Here is a 12,508-nt window from a genome sequence, read left to right on the forward strand (position 1 = left end):
AATTTCAATCCGTTCCGGAGCATTCGCAGCAGGTACATGTGACTTTGTCACTTTCTTAGAATCTGTGAATGCATCTGGCAATTGGTTTGCAATACTTTGCAGATGAACAATTTTCTTGACTTCTTGTTCACATGAATTTGTTCTCGGGTCCAGAAACGACATTTGCGATGCGTTCCATGTAATTTCCGATTTTATATTTTGTGGGTCCACTTTCTCTCCCCCTAAGGATGGGAATACCGACTCATTAAAATGACAGTCGGCAAATCGAGCCGTAAATAGATCACCAGTTGTTGGCTCTAAATATTTGATAATTGATGGAGATTCAAATCCAACATATATTCCCATCCTTCTTTGTGGACCCATTTTAGTACGTTGGGGCGGAGCAATAGGTACATGTACAGCGCACCCAAAAATTCTCAAATGTGAGATATTCGGTTCTCGACCAGATACTAATTGTAATGGTGAGAATTTGTGATAGGCTGTCGGCCTTAATCTTATCAATGTTGCCGCATGTAATATAGCATGACCCCAAGTAGTAGATGGCAATTTTGACCTCATTATTAATGGTCTTGCAATTAATTGTAGTCTTTTGATTAATGATTCAGCAAGACCATTTTGTGTATGTACATGAGGTACAGGGTGCTCAACAATAATCCCAATAGACATGCAATAGTCATTAAATGTTTGGGATGTAAATTCCCCAGCATTGTCTAATCTTATTTTCTTTATTGTATGATCTGGGAATTGAGTTCTTAATCGAATTATTTGAGCCAAAAGTTTTGCAAATGCAACATTTCTGCTTGACAGAAGGCTCACATGTGACCATCGAGTAGAGGCATCAATTAATACCATGAAATAACGAAATGGTCCACATGCAGGATGAATAGGCCCACAAATATCTCCTTGAATTCTTTCTAAAAACATTGGAGATTCAGTGGCAATCTTATTTATAGATGGTCTGATTATCAATTTGCCAAGTGAGCATGCAGAGCATGTTAATTCATTTGACCGAGGAATTTTGACATTCTTTATAGAGTGTCCATTTGAGTTTTCATGATTCTATGCATCATTCCTGTGCCAGGATGGCCTAATCGGTCATGCCATAGAGTAAATGATTTTCTATTATCTAACTTCTGGTTAGATATCATATTAATTTCAATCGGACGTATATCTATGCGATATAGTCCCGAGGAAATTGCTGGCAATTTTTCATAGATGTATTTCTTGCCGTTTTTCTCTGCCGTTAGGCATATGAATTCCTCTTTGTTCACTGTCATTGTTTCCAAATGGTAACCATTCTGACGTACATCTTTGAAACTTATGAGGTTCCTTCGAGATTTACTCGAATATAATGCGTCATTAATTATCAATTTTGTCCCATTTGGAAATATAATGCAAGCTTTTCCAGAGCCTTCAATTAGCTTGGCTGTCCCAGAAATTGGAATATTGTAAGTTTTGAAAAATACTCTTTATTTTTCAATATGGTGTGTGTTGTCCCACTGTCCAGGAGACATTGTTCTTTAGTTCCAACTTCTGATGAATTCATATCTTCATAAATAATAAATACGATGATTAGTATAAGAAAAATACGTATTTTTATTAATAATAAAGGAACAAATACATGAAAGTGGATATTGAAGCAGTTGAAATAAACTAAGCACATTAATCGATTGTGATCTAAACAAACTTATTTTCAACTTCAGCATCATCCATAAAAAAATCTGAAACATCAAGGCTGGGCATGGATGTAGTGGCTTCATTAACAAAGTTTGCTTCAGCATTTTTTCCTTTGTTTTTTATTGAAGCTTGATATAGATCTACCAAATGTTTGGCAGTACGACATGTGCGGCCCCAGTGCCCAGTCATGCCACATCTATGGCAAGTATCATTTCCTTTATAGGACGTCTGCCTTGATTTCCAGATGATTGTCCCCAATTTTTATCAGAATGTTTAAAATTATTATTTCTTGGGGAAAATCGGCCTCTTCCACGTCCACGCCCTCGGCCACGGTAATTACCACGTCCTCTCCCACGACCGTTGTAATTACCGCGTCCACCACTATGTATAGCATTTGCTTCTGGTGGATTAGAGCTTTCTATGCATTTATCTCATGAGTGGCTGAAGACCCCGTAGGTCTAAGATTATGATTTTTCAGCAAAAGATCATTATTTTGTTCAGCCACAAGTAGTACTGAGATTAGCTCAGAGTACTTTTTGAAAGCTCTGAACCTGTATTGTTCTGCCAATATGATATTAGAGGCGTGGAAAGTGGAGAGCGTTTTGTTTATCATTTGCTCTTCTGTGATGGGATGATCACAATATCTTAACAATGATACAATTCTAAACAATGTTGAATTGTAATCACTGACCGTTTTAAAATCCTGGAACCTCAGATTGGTCCAGTCATAATGTGCCTTTGGGAGAAGCACATTTTTGTGATGCCCATATCTTTCATTTAGGCTATCCCACAAGTAGATATTCACTTTTTAAACTTTCATGTAAATGATGTCTTAGGAGGACTAAGGCTTTTGCCTTTTCTTGTACAGTCGCAATTTTAACTGATGCGGCTGTTGTAGTTGCATCCCCTTGTTGGGTTGTCACATCTTTAATTGTATGTTCCAGTCCTTGGGCCTTTAAATTCATTTGGGCGTCCACCGTCCATTCTAAAAACTTTTGCCCAGATAGATCTAGTATGTTAAATTGTCTTTTCACTAGATCTCCCATTCTTTTGACTTAAAAAAAATTTCCGGTAGAACACTCGTGCTGATAACGTGTTGTGAGAAATAGAGAGAGAAGTTATGCAAATATATCAGAGAGTATTGTATTGCATTGATGTGTAAAACTGATTTCTTACACTGGTATATATAGGCAAATTTCTACTGTGCACAATTGCAAAATTTTCAATACGGGAAAAATTACCTGACATGCATTAAATGCACGCAGGAAATATGGACTTCACGCATATGTGAACAGTGGACTTCACACATGTAAACAGTGGAATTGTTCATTCCACTGTTTCTCAACAGGGTTTACTATGATTAAAATTTTCTGTGACATCCTGAACGGATGAAGAGTGGAGATTGTTAAGTAAACATGTGAATAAAAGTGAAATAGAAGTAAATATTTTGAAAAGTGGGATTTCTCATTCCGAAACCTCTTGGTATTATTTCTTTTCTTGTAGGGAAAAATCTCTTGTTTATTTCGTCAATTATTTAAAGATAAGTTTACTTGTACGAAGATCCAACAACAAAGATAAAAAAAACAAACAAACTCTGAGATTCCAAAAAATTGACTCTTTCTCACATTGACAACGAGATGAAGAAGGTCAAAACTCAAAAGTTTGATATTTTTAACTAAAAATTACTTATACGACACACAATATTCTCTTTAGATTCATACATTCCCAGTTTTCATCTAAAAAGTCCAATTATAGTACACAATCTACTTTCCAGGAGAAAATTCTGGGAGCAAATCAATCCTTTTCGACGAGGTCGGAATTTGGGATCTTCCAAAAATCTGGATATCCCCTTATAATTCTTAGCATTGGAAATTCAGATTCTTCAGAATTGGGGAAACCCAGAAAGAGTATTGGATAAGTAGATGTGTTACTGTTCTTATTTCATTGTTTAATGAATATCTGTTGTCGATAAAAAAAAAAGGTAGCTCAAAAAAACTGAACCCTCGTTGTTTCCGCCATTGTTATATTGAATTGAGATTGTTGGAAGAAAATGGTGGGAAGTAGTGAAATTGATTATAATAATAATGTGTATCCAAATGGAAATGGATCTATAAATGGAGCACTAGAGGAGAAGTTGGATGAGCTTCGAAAGCATGTTGGGAAAGCAGAAGGTGATCCTTTAAGAATAGTTGGAGTAGGTGCAGGTGCTTGGGGAAGTGTATTTATTGCATTGCTACAAGATAGTTATGGTCATTTTAGAGATAAGGTTTCAATTAGGTTATGGAGGAGAGCAGGAAGACAAGTTGATCGAGCAACGGCTGAACATCTATTTGAAGTGATTAATTCGAGGGAAGATGTGTTAAGAAGGTTAATTAGGAGGTGTGCATACTTGAAATATGTAGAAGCAAGGTTAGGTGATCGTACATTGAATGCTGATGAGATTTTGAAAGATGGGTTTTGTTTGAACATGATTGACACACCCTTGTGTCCTTTAAAGGTTGTAACTAATTTGCAAGAGGCTGTGTGGGATGCAGATGTGGTGGTGAATGGTTTGCCATCTACTGAGACTCGAGAGGTTTTCGAGGAGATTAGTCGGTTTTGGAAGGAAAGGATTTCTCCACCAGTCATTATCTCTTTGGCAAAGGGTATAGAGGCTGAATTGGAGCCTGTGCCGCGGATTGTCACTCCTACTCAGATCATTCACCGAGCTTGTAAGACTTGTTTCTTCATCTTAGTTAGTGCCTGTGTGTATATTATTCATTTTATTTTTGTGTCTTGAATTCGAATTATTGATTTTGGCAGCTGGAGTTCCCATGGAAAACATTTTATATCTTGGAGGACCAAATATTGCCTCAGAGATTTACAACAAAGAGTATGCTAATGCCAGAATTTGTGGAGCTGAGAAATGGAGGAAGCCTTTGGCCAAGTTTCTCAGACAGCCACATTTCATAGTCTGGGATAATAGTGACCTTGTCACACATGAAGTTATGGGAGGTTTAAAGAATGTGTATGCTATTGGAGCTGGTAAGTACCTTTATTGCTTTTCTAATCATTCTGTGTGCTGTTGGTTAGACTAATCAAAGAGTTTGTTAAATTAATGTATTATACAGATCCCCTGTCTGGTTTCATACAGTAATCGTTACAGCTTCGACCCTGAGTCTGAAGATTCCCATCCAAATTCAGGTCTCGACCGGGTTTTGCACAGCCATACTTGTGGTTGTGGGGTTGTGTGTGTGTGTGTGGGGGGGGGGGGGGTTGTTTGGCAGTAGGGTTAGGAATGGCAAGTTCTGTAACTTCTGAATAGGAGACAGTAATATTACTTTGAGAAGGTGTTGAGATTTCTGTGGAATCTATACAATTGAATCATTGCAAATGAGACAATTAATCGAAGAATGAAATTGGAGAAAGACCTAATTAATTATAGAGCACAACGCACCTGTTTAACAAAAGAAATCCAAGAGAGGGAAAACCCCCACCTGTGGAGTATTGAAAGAATCCATTAGAACTCATAGTTGTATGATAGTTGTATGAGAGAGTGAGATCAATCTCTCAACTAATCCATGCCTTAACTAAGCGTCTAAGCCCAAGAACTACCCGCATGTTTTCTGTTATACCCTCAATTATTAACTTTAATTGGTCTCTATAAATCTGCTGACCAGACTGAATTTATCTCCCAAAACATCTTGATTGGTATAAATAGAACAAACCTAGTCAACATAAGAATCGAAAAAATACATCTTTGAAGATGGAGCCAGAAAGCACAATAGGTTGTCCATATGCACAACCCAAGTCTGCAACTTGCTGACAAATTGAAAGCGTAATTTGAGGTTTGAGTCGTTATTCAGCCATGCCAAATACATTACAAAAGCATGGATTGATCTTTCCTTCCTCTATCAGAGCTCAAATCAGCTCAAGATGACTATAAAAAAACTAAGGGTTACCATTATGACTTCCTAATTGTCAATCCGCATTGAGCATCTTCAAATGTGAACAGCAAGTTACCTAAAAGTCAAGACATAATGTCAAAAAGAGTATAATGGATCAATAGGGGATAAAGTAGGCAGTAAAATTAATGCTTGTGCAACTGAGTATCCCAATCCCAGAGTTTTACTAGTTTGTTTCATCAATTTAATCAGTAACTGAAATAAGAGGCTAAGCAGCTCATGAAGTTGAAGAACAAATCAAAACTCATTGAGCCATATGTCTAGCTTCTCCCTATCAGTTCAGAAGCTTACAGCAATGCTCTAAACATAATTGGCAATTAGGCACAGGTCATAGATGTTCTGCATTCCCATTGCCACAATGCACATTTCATTTGTAGGCATCAGTGCCACCTCTTCCTTGAAGCTAGCTTTGTAAAAAAAGCATGCTGTACGAGATGCTTTGTTATTAAAAGACATACCCTTTGATAGTCTGTCTGAACTGGGCTCCTCAACTTTATGCAGCTTTGGTGCTGAAATGCTTATTAGCAGTTGCTTCCAACTGCCAGTGGATTGGCTGCTTGCCTTGGCTTGGGAGTTGGGAGATCATCATTCATTCATGAAGCTTATCCTAAACATAAATAATTATTAGTCAATACCAAAAAAAATTACTAATTAGTTAGAGATTTTCCACAGATTTCAGGAATAATCATTTACAGAGTCTTGGACATGTTTTGGCCTTTTGGACCCTGGGGACTATATATTCTTTTGATGCTTTGGGTTGCTTTAGAAAGATTATAGCGTGTGAAATGTACTTTCCATGGTCCCCTGTGACACTATTTCCCCATGAATATTTTAGAGTACATCTGTTCTAACATTGATCTAACAGCAACAGTCTGCCCTCCTCCCCGGTACCGGAGCTTGAGAAGGCACAACGCATGCAATTTTATAGTGAAACAAAGTGGTGGTTTTTACTTTTTAGCACATAATACCAAAATTAACTGTTTCTTATCTAGGTACACTACACGATAGCAGGGGGGGGGGACTTGTTGTATAGGTATTCTGCGTACTTTTTGCGGAATTGTAAAAACACGATAGAAATTGAACAAAGGAACACAACAATGTTTACAAGGAAAAGCGGAAAACTTTCCTAGGCCCAATTAGGATATATGTTGACCCCAAGGGTTTTAAACTTAACTCTTTACTATAATAGGCCAACTACCACATACACCCTATTATAAACTAGGACCACAGACTCTAGTTCCTCGATGAACTTGAGTTCCCAACAACACTTCCTTGACCGTTGCTCCTCTATTGACATAATTCTAAGTCCTCACTTCAGCTTCTCGCAAATCTCTTACAGAAATAGAGATTCACTCAAAACCCTTTTTTCATTGAAATACAATGAAAAGCAGTAGAATGAGTAAGAGAAAGGTAAAGGAAACAATGGAATGAAAGGAACAAAGGCATTGGTATTCAAGTTGGAACTCTTTAACTCACTTAGATTATTATCCACTTAGTCAGACACGATTTAGAACTTGGTTATGGACAACTATTAATAGACACTTGGAATGAGCAAGAAACTCATCCACTAACCCATGCTCTTCATAATAATTTTGCATTACCATTTAAGCTCCTTAGGTTGAGGACCAAGCACTACTAGCGTCCCATGATCATGAGATCGTGCGTGTGTACGTGGAACTCAAGTAAATCATGGGATTAAAATTAATCAAGTCAATTTTTCCTAGTTATCCTTTTAGATCATATTATCTTATAGCTAAAAGATCCTAACTTCTTAACTAAAACATACTATTATTTAGATTTTAATTATTTTCTTATAGTTAAAAATATCTTAATTAGACTCAACTACCTAATTTATGGAATTAGTGAGTCCTACAATTTTGGAAGACACTCTGACTTGATTAATATTTAAAACCGAAATATTTACTCGACCAAGATTTAGTTTAGTTCTTTAGATTGTTTCCTTCAACCAATTTTAGTTCCTATGACTGTGCTACGGGAACTGCTCCTTTATGGGACCAATATGTAATTACCATATGGAATCCTTAGTTCCTTACCAAACGCTTTACTCAGTTCCTTACAAGCAAAATATTACAGCTCATAATATATTCCTTCAATCTTTAATCTCATCATAGAAGAACATCTTCACTTAATTCAGTATTCAAGTCTCTTTACTTCGATCTTTGAACTCTAAGTATGCTCTTTGTTCTTGTTTATAATGATAGCTTCATAACATAAATTTGACAACATATATTAGATTAATTAGTTCATTTTTTGTTAATTTTTCTTCTTCAAAACTAGGGTCAACATTAACTATCAAGGCTGAATTATAAATACAAGTAGAAAAGAAAGACAATATAATGTGATCTTTGCAAAGTTTGATATTTGAATTCAAACGGATAAAACCTTCTGACATTTTTCTCTTGAAATGTGAGATGTTTATTGTTATCCTTTGGCACAATTGTTTAGTTCCAGGGATTTTCTATTTACTGGTGAAGTCAGAACAGTAGAAGAAGACTAGTTTATTTGGTTAGGATAGATTTATAGTGTTTCTACCCAGTGTTTGAAGCATAATTGAGGAAGTAAACATCGATATTCCTCAAATGATGGTCGACAATACTTTTTAAGTTCTAATTGAAGAATGAAGATATTTAGTTGTTTGTTAAAAGGATAAAGCACATAAGTTTTCGTGTTATTGCTGAAAGGCAAAGCCATATCAAAAAAATCAGATCCCTACCCTTTTTATCGTGTTTCCTCTGATAGTGGATGATTGCTTGCAATTATTTGTCCAAGGTTGTTATTTGCTTGACGAGTATTGTGCGATTCTATGCTAAAACATCCAAGAATCTTTCCGTTCCTTTAGATTTTCAAAAGATTTTGAAGAGCTATACAACAGTAAATATCTCATGTTTGGGGATTATATTCCTAGAGCATTGAGTACGAGGCAGATAGATTTGAATGCAAATTGTAAATAAACGTCAAACTGTAGATTCTAAATTTTGTACTTCTATGTGGGTTGTACAGGAATGGTAGCAGCTCTAACTAATGAGAGCGCAACCAGCAAATCTGTATATTTTGCGTACTGTACGTCAGAGATGATATTCATCACACATCTTTTGGCAGAAGAACCAGAGAGACTTGCTGGTCCTTTGCTGGCAGATACCTATGTTACCTTGTTGAAAGGTCGAAATGCATGGTATGGCCAAATGTTGGCTAAGGGTGAACTGAGCCTTGATATGGGTGACAGCATCAAGGGCAAGGGTATGATACAGGTACAGAGAAAGCTCTTCTAGCCAAATGAGTCGACATATAATGTCACCCGATTACTATCTCTATCTCTTCTGTTTTCGGTATTTACTACTTGGTTTAATGCAGACTTAGATATCCTGTGCTGCTTGCTGGTCTACTTCAATTTACCCTCTTTGACATATCAATTACAATATGTATCTCATGCAAATAATCTCTACATAAGTAGTCACGTGTTGGTTCTTCTTCCTTCTGCATCGAGTCTGTGTATTCGGCATGACATAAATATACAGTTAGGTGAAGTCTAGAAAGGGTGGTGAAGAGGTCTAAATGGTGCTACAGGTTTTGGCAATTTAGTGGTCTGAGCCAAATTATGGCATGTCAAGGTTGGCTCAGTGCATTTTGTAGTCAAGTGTAACTGCATTTTTGTTTCTTAAAAAGCGTGTAAAAGAAAGACATCAAATGTTCTCTTCATTGAGGTCAATGTAACACAAAAGTTCAATACACATTTATCTTTTAGCCTATTTGCTTTTGTCAATGTCAGCCATATGTGTTCAAACTCCTTGTCCTTCGGTAGATATGCTGTCTTGTCTGGCATTTAGCTTTAACCACGTGCTCTTTAGTAAGCACGTCTCTGGCCTACCGTCTACATCCCTAGATTCATATATGTACGATTCATTTTGTCTTTCTTTATCTATTGTTGCCTAATTGATGTTCGGCATATTTCTATGATCCTTTTTTCTATATACTGACTAGGGCTTAAGAAATGCTGATTAACGTCTAACGATGACGATATGTTGATTACATGTAGGGTGTCTCTGCTGTGAAAGCATTTTATGAACTACTAGGTCAATCCTCCATCAGTGTGTTGCATCCTGAAGAAAAGAAGCCGGTTGCTCCAGTTGAACTTTGTCCCATCCTGAAGACACTCTATAGCATACTTATAACTAGGTAAAAGCCCATCTCCGAGATGCTCTATATTGCTTACTCATTCTCAAACATCTCTAAGTTGTTGCGATACCAACGATCTCATCGGAGTGGAATACTGGAATCTAATATCTATATTGACTTGCGTATGCAGGGATTTCCCATCCCAGGCTATACTTCAAACATTGAGAGACGAGACAATGAATGATCCCCGTGAACGTATTGCAATAGCACAGTCCCATGCGTTTTACATACCCTCGCTTCTTGGGCAGTAAGAGCGGTCTGCACTTATGATCATTATGACACGTATCACGAATGCGCAAAGAATCACCTTGGAGAGTTTTGATGTGATAAAATAAAAGTCTCGGGTTGATTAAATGTTGTATACATCACTTGTAGATGGCGTTTGGATTGGGATTAGTGGATTACGAATACTCTTGCTATGGGTTTAAGCAGTTGAGAATTTAGTGTGAGGGGCGATCGCCCTTTGAACTTTCGGTAGATAAGTTGAAGTTTGAAGCTCTTGTATGATGTGCTAGTATAGGTGTGGTCTTGTGGGGATGTATTTATTGTTCTTATAGAGTTGATATTTTCTATACTGATTCATTTATCTCTTTGTTGGTGACATTTGTTGTTTATGAAATGTTTTGTATGGGTTATACACTCAAAATACTCTATTCGGCAATAACTTTTGTAAATAAACTTGCATGAACCCGGTGCACTAATTAGTATGCACCCAATAGATATTAGGTAGGTTGTAATGATTACAACTTTTACCATTTTGTTTTTTTTTCTCTTATCATATTTCCTTCTTTTTCGGTTTCTTTCTCATAACTGCTTCATTTTCGAACTCTTGAAGTTCTTATTCTATTTTTCAGGTTTTTGTTATATAGTTGATTAAAAAAAAACTCAAATGGACCGTGCACACTAACTTAGTGTACACCGGGTTGGTAAGATATTAACTTCATATAGTGAATTCTACAGATATATAGTGAACTTGTATACAATATAGTATATTTTATTAACGAAAACATAATGTGAATTATATGCAATAAAGTAGAGGAATTAATTAAAATGTTTTAACATACAGGAAGTTCTAAGTTGCGTAGTATATATCCTGACACGTGTTCTAACATATGAAATGATTTAGTTTCTCCATATAATGAGTGTCTGAATGATATAGTGAGTTTCTGCTTGATATAGTGTGTTTGAATGGTATAGTGAGTTTCTGCATGATATAGTGTATTTCTGAATGATATAGCGAGTTTATGTATGCTATAGTGTGTGTCTGAATGATATAGTGAGTTTCTGTATGATATAGTGTGTGTATTTGAATGATATAGTAAGTGTGTTTGAATAATATAGTGAGTTTTTGCATATAGTGTGGCTGTTCTTATTTTACATGAGGGGTTTGAATTAGCCCCACCCGATCGTATTTCTCCAGAGATGAAAGAAAAGATAGACAATCATTCTTTTCAGAGCTACCGCCCCAATAAAAAAAATATTAGTGGATTTCTGTATAATATAGTGAGTTTTCATATAATATAGTGGATTGTTCAGTAATGATATGTTGTTTTGCCTAGTGCACACTAATGTTAACGTGAACCGGGTCCACACAAGTCAGATTGATAGTTGATTGTAGAATTTTACTTGTTATAGAAGGTTAGGAAATATTGTCAGTTTCACTATAATGTGTTTTGTATGTGATATAATATGTTTTTCTGTGCTATAGTATGTTTAGCTGTGATAATATTTCTTTGTGCTATAATGTATTTGTTTGTAATATGGTATATTTCTCTTTCATATAGTGTATCTGTTTGTGGTATAATGGGTTTATGTGTATTATAGTAGTGTGTGTCCCGATTCACGTGCGTGAGCCTCGTGCACACTAATTTTACTATGAACAAGGTCCAAACAAGTCGGATCGCAACTTTTGAAACTCGTTTACGTATGGCCTACTTAAGTATTTAATATTTAGACCTTTTAATTCTTATAAAAAAGGATATATTTGACATTTTAAGTTACATCTTGTGCATTTTAAAAGTCATTTTCGAAAATTCCAATTAGTTATTCCTTACAAATAGTTATATTTTTAAATATTAATTATTCTTGATAATTAATAAGTATTTTCTAAATCTATGGGAATCAGATTTTATTCTTTGAGATAAATGATTTTCGAACCCTAAGAAATAATATTTTAATGAGGATAAAAAAAATCTTTTAAAGATTAGACATATAACACAATTCGGTCAGATATGCGGATGCGCTTCACGTAGGGTGTGCACCGGTTCAAGGATCAGACAATAAATGGTGGACCGAAATATGAACTTTTTTGGATCGGGACCGAACAAGAACAATTTCGGGCTGGTCCACTCTGATTTTGGACCTGTTGGACCGGAACATGCATTTTTTTAAAAAAATTATTTTTTATTTATATTTATACATATTTATAAATTAGATAAACTAATAATTCTAACAAAAATAATCTTAAAGTTAATAAAGAGTAGGTTTTTAGCTTTCTAACTTCATAACTTTGAAATTATTTTTAATCTTTAAACAATTTTTTTAAACTAAAAATACAAAAATTTTGGTCCACCGGTTCGGACCAGAAACCTGAAATCCTGATTTTCAGCGGATTGGGGACCGGACCGAGATCTCCGAACTGGGACCAAACCGGAATTCATGGTTTGGTCCAAATTCTGGTCCGACCATACCCT

At 35.9% G+C, this 12,508-nt stretch overlaps 1 protein-coding gene across 1 annotated transcript; it reads left to right on the forward strand.

Annotated features, from left to right (window-relative positions):
- Nucleotides 1-3,119: 3,119 nt before the first annotated feature.
- LOC104903413 (probable glycerol-3-phosphate dehydrogenase [NAD(+)] 1, cytosolic) lies at nt 3,120-10,577 on the forward strand. The gene is made up of 5 exons (XM_010691438.4): nt 3,120-4,388; nt 4,480-4,701; nt 8,643-8,890; nt 9,676-9,815; nt 9,946-10,577. The coding sequence occupies exons 1-5, from the start codon at nt 3,728-3,730 to the stop codon at nt 10,064-10,066; spliced, it is 1,392 nt and encodes a 463-aa protein (XP_010689740.1). The 5' UTR covers nt 3,120-3,727; the 3' UTR covers nt 10,067-10,577.
- The last annotated feature ends 1,931 nt before the right edge of the window (nt 10,578-12,508 follow it).

Source organism: Beta vulgaris, chromosome 9 (genome assembly GCF_026745355.1).
Source record: "Beta vulgaris subsp. vulgaris cultivar EL10 chromosome 9, EL10.2, whole genome shotgun sequence".
NCBI lineage: Eukaryota > Viridiplantae > Streptophyta > Magnoliopsida > Caryophyllales > Amaranthaceae > Beta > Beta vulgaris.

Excerpts from the sequence above, each read along its gene's own strand:
- LOC104903413 (XM_010691438.4), top strand. The coding sequence starts at position 3,728 with ATGGTGGGAAGTAGTGAAATTGATTATAATAATAATGTGTATCCAAAT. Across the intron at positions 4,389-4,479 it reads TCAGATCATTCACCGAGCTT|CTGGAGTTCCCATGGAAAAC; the intron begins GTAAGACTTGTT and ends TGATTTTGGCAG. Across the intron at positions 8,891-9,675 it reads AGGGCAAGGGTATGATACAG|GGTGTCTCTGCTGTGAAAGC; the intron begins GTACAGAGAAAG and ends GATTACATGTAG.